The sequence below is a fragment of the Arvicanthis niloticus genome, chromosome 5, assembly GCF_011762505.2.
Source record: "Arvicanthis niloticus isolate mArvNil1 chromosome 5, mArvNil1.pat.X, whole genome shotgun sequence".
In the NCBI taxonomy this organism is placed as follows: Eukaryota; Metazoa; Chordata; class Mammalia; order Rodentia; family Muridae; genus Arvicanthis; species Arvicanthis niloticus.
The window spans coordinates 25,032,679-25,035,868 of NC_047662.1; the positions used below are offsets into that span (position 1 = coordinate 25,032,679).

At 62.1% G+C, this 3,190-nt stretch overlaps 1 protein-coding gene across 1 annotated transcript; it reads right to left on the reverse strand.

The window, feature by feature from the left end:
• Positions 1-133: 133 nt before the first annotated feature.
• Positions 134-2,519, reverse strand: Marcksl1 (MARCKS like 1). The gene is made up of 2 exons (XM_034504104.2): positions 2,195-2,519; positions 134-1,385 (listed from the first exon to the last, which is right to left on the reverse strand). The coding sequence occupies exons 1-2, from the start codon at positions 2,279-2,281 to the stop codon at positions 873-875; spliced, it is 600 nt and encodes a 199-aa protein (XP_034359995.1). The 5' UTR covers positions 2,282-2,519; the 3' UTR covers positions 134-872.
• Positions 2,520-3,190: the final 671 nt, after the last annotated feature.

Below are 3,190 nucleotides of genomic sequence, written 5' to 3' on the forward strand. Positions count from 1 at the left end.
GCTTCTTTGCCAGCAGTGTCCCTGTCCTGCCTCTCGTCTCCAGAGACACCAACACCCCTGAACTTACTTACCTGTCTTCTTTATCCTTCAGGTCTTTCCCCATACCCCAGAAGACCACTCATGAAAGCACCACTAAAGGGGCAACATTTATTCCTTTTCCAAATGTTACAGTAAATCCGGGTGGAAGAATGGTTTTAGCAGTTAGAAAAAAAAAAAGTACAAATCTGGGGTTTGGCCATTAAAAGTTATTTACAACAATGGGAGGGGAAAAAGACAACAAGAAGTTGTTTCACATTACAGACCTCCCTCCCGCCTGAAGCCTAATACTTGCTTATCAAGTCAGAGACATGGTTGATTTCACAAGCTGGAGGTTTGAACTTGAGTAAGACATTTATAAAAACCCAGACAGGGGCAATGTCCTCCCCAGCCCAGGTGCCACTAGGCACAGCACAAGGGACTAAATTCAACAGGGGAAAGGCTGGACACTCAGGGTTTGGGAGTATAAGCCCCCACTTCTGGCTCAGGGGGTTGAGAAGCAGGATAAACAAAACGAACTTGGAAAAGAATTGGAAACCCAGCAATTGCCTTCTGCAGGGATAGGGCTCGGGAAGGAGGTAGGGACAGGAGCATTTCACATCACTAACCTAACTTGGGAAACCGCAAGGGACCATCTTCAACTGGCCTTAAGAGTAAGACCAAATGGCTGATGGGAGAATCCACAGGAGGGAGAAAGGGGAGCGTGTCTGGGAGGGGGCAACAAGCCCCTTCCTTTCTGGGCACAGGAAGGCAGCCAGGCACGAGGTCCAGGCAGTGACCTCACAGGGACAGCACAGTTCTTGCAGCTTAGAGATCACCCACCTGCCCCCACCCAGCTACTCATTCTGCTCAGCACTGGCAGATGTGGGGCCACTCTCTGGGCCCGAGGGAGTGGATGGCTCTGCAGCCTGGGCCCCTGCCTCCTCTTCTATGTCTCCCTTGGAGGCAGCACTAGCCTCTGCCCCCTTGGCTTGGGGCTCTTGGCTCTCAGGAGTGGCAGCAGCCTTCCCTTCTTGGGCAGTGCCCTCATCGCTGCAGGCGCTGATCTCCCCCTGCTCCTGCTCTTCCTCTGTTGGTGAGGAGGCTGAGGAATCACCCCCACCCTCCTTCCGATTTCTCTTGAAGGACAGGCCGCTCAATTTAAAAGGCTTCTTGAAAGAGAATTTCTTCTTCTTCTTGGGGGTCTCCTTGGGGGCGACCTCCCCCTTGGCCTCAGCTTCCTGGCTAGGGGGCGCTGGCTCGATGGCATCACCACTAGCCCCAGCTGCCTCATCTGTTCCGTTCACGGGTGTTGACTCCCCTTCACCCTTGGGGGTTAAGTCTCCATTGCTTTTCACGTGGCCATTCTCCTGCGGGGCAGAGGAGATAGCAGTGAGGGCCCGGGCCCTTCTCCCCCTCCCCCAACCCGCTTCTGGCCCCTCGCAGGCTTCGGAACCCACCGCCGGGGTCCGCAGCAACCAAGGCTAGCTTTGGCCTCACTCCCATCCAACATCGCCCTTACCCCCTCAAAGGCGCGCAGGGACGGACGCAGCCAGCAGGAGGCGCTGGGGTACGGGCCCCCACCCCCCTCCCGCGGGGCGCGCTCTCTATTTTCCGCGCGGAACCTCACCGGGCCTGGATCCTTCGCTGGCGGGCCAGCCTTGCCGAGCGCTATTGGGCGGGAAGCAGCCCCGGGGCGCTGCCTCCCTGCACCTGGACGGCCTATTTTCCCAGGCTTGCACTTTGTGTGAACAGCCCCCACCCACCCCAGAGTCTCCCCGCATCTCTGCTCCCCGCCGCTTCAAAAGCCACCGCGGGCTGCCGAGGTCGGGGCTCCAGATGGGGCGCCCGGGGCGCCCAGCACCATCCCCGCGGCCCCAGACACCCCCTTGGTGCGGCCTAGCAGCGCCTTTGTTCCCGCGCGGCCTTCGGGGCGGCCTAGGGGCAGCGCCCGCGGGCCGGGCGCGAACAAAGAAGGCGACGAGCCCGGCCGGCGCCCCCTCCCGCCCCTCCCCTCGTTCGCCCGCGGGGGCTGCGGCGCCGAGAACAAAGGGACCGGGCGGGGGAGGGGGCGCCGCGTGTCCCGGGCCGGACAAAGCGCGCGGCCCCGGCCCTGGGCCCCAGAGGGGGCGAGGCCCGCGGGCTGGGGGCCGGGGTCGGCCGCGCCGGGCGCACTCACCTGTCCGTTGGCCTTCGCGGGGGAAGCGCCCGCTGCCTCCTCGGCGGTCACGTCGCCCCGGGGAGCCTTGGAGCTCTGGCTGCCCATGATGGGGGTCTGCTGGGGGCGCCCGGAGCCGCCCCGCGCTGGCGCCGCAGGGGATAGTTCGGCTGGGACGGCCCGGCGGGCAGAGGGGTGGGGCTGCGTCCGAGGGGGAGGGGTACGGGGGGCAAAGCGCGCTGCACCCCCGCTCCGCAGCCGACCCGCTAGCTGCGCCCACCTCTGCTGCGCTCCGCGCCAGAATGCCGCCCGCCGCCCGCCGAGCCGCCTATATGTACGCGCCCGAGGCGCGGGGCGGGGCCGGACATTTAAATGAGCACCCAATCCGGGGTGGAGGCGGGGTCGGGCCCGCGTTCCTCTCGTGCGGTGGGCAGCGCCTGCTGTCTGGTTCCCCCATCACTTGGGACGACCAGGGGCAGGTAGGGTTCGGTGTAGGAAAGAGAGGTTTCCGGTCCGTCCGGGAGACGGACTGGGAGGAGGCCGTCGATGAAAAAGCACTCAATCATCTCCAGCCCACTTTCAGCCTGGCTCCTGCTTCACAGTGGAGAGGCTCCCATTCCCTGGTTCTACACCGGCTCCTTGAACTCTTGGAAAGGCTCGTCCAGACTCGTCAGACTCAGCTGGTGCTGAGTTATACTCTAGAAATTTGTCCAGAACTCACGCGCGTACACACACACACACACACACACACACACACACACACACACACACACACACACCATACCACAGACACATCCTCTGAGTTCTGGGCCCCCGCTGGCCAGAATTCAAGTCCCACCCACGTTCCTGTCAGTCTACCGCGGCCAACGTGAGAGGCTGACCTCACTCAGATCAGAATGGTGAGATCCAGCAAGTCAGTCTTCTCAGTCTGTTGGTGGGCAGCTCCTCTCCTCACTGCCTAAGTCCATTACCAAGTCTGTGTCTCTGTCTCTGTCTCTCCCTCTCCCCCTCTCTCCC

What these genes read in the sequence shown, in the direction of transcription:
- Marcksl1 (XM_034504104.2), bottom strand. Translation starts at nt 2,281, where the DNA reads ATGGGCAGCCAGAGCTCCAAGGCTCCCCGGGGCGACGTGACCGCCGAG. An exon ending in CCGCGAAGGCCAACGGACAG is followed by an intron (nt 1,386 to 2,194) that starts GTGAGTGCGCCC and finishes TCTGCCCCGCAG; the next exon opens with GAGAATGGCCACGTGAAAAG.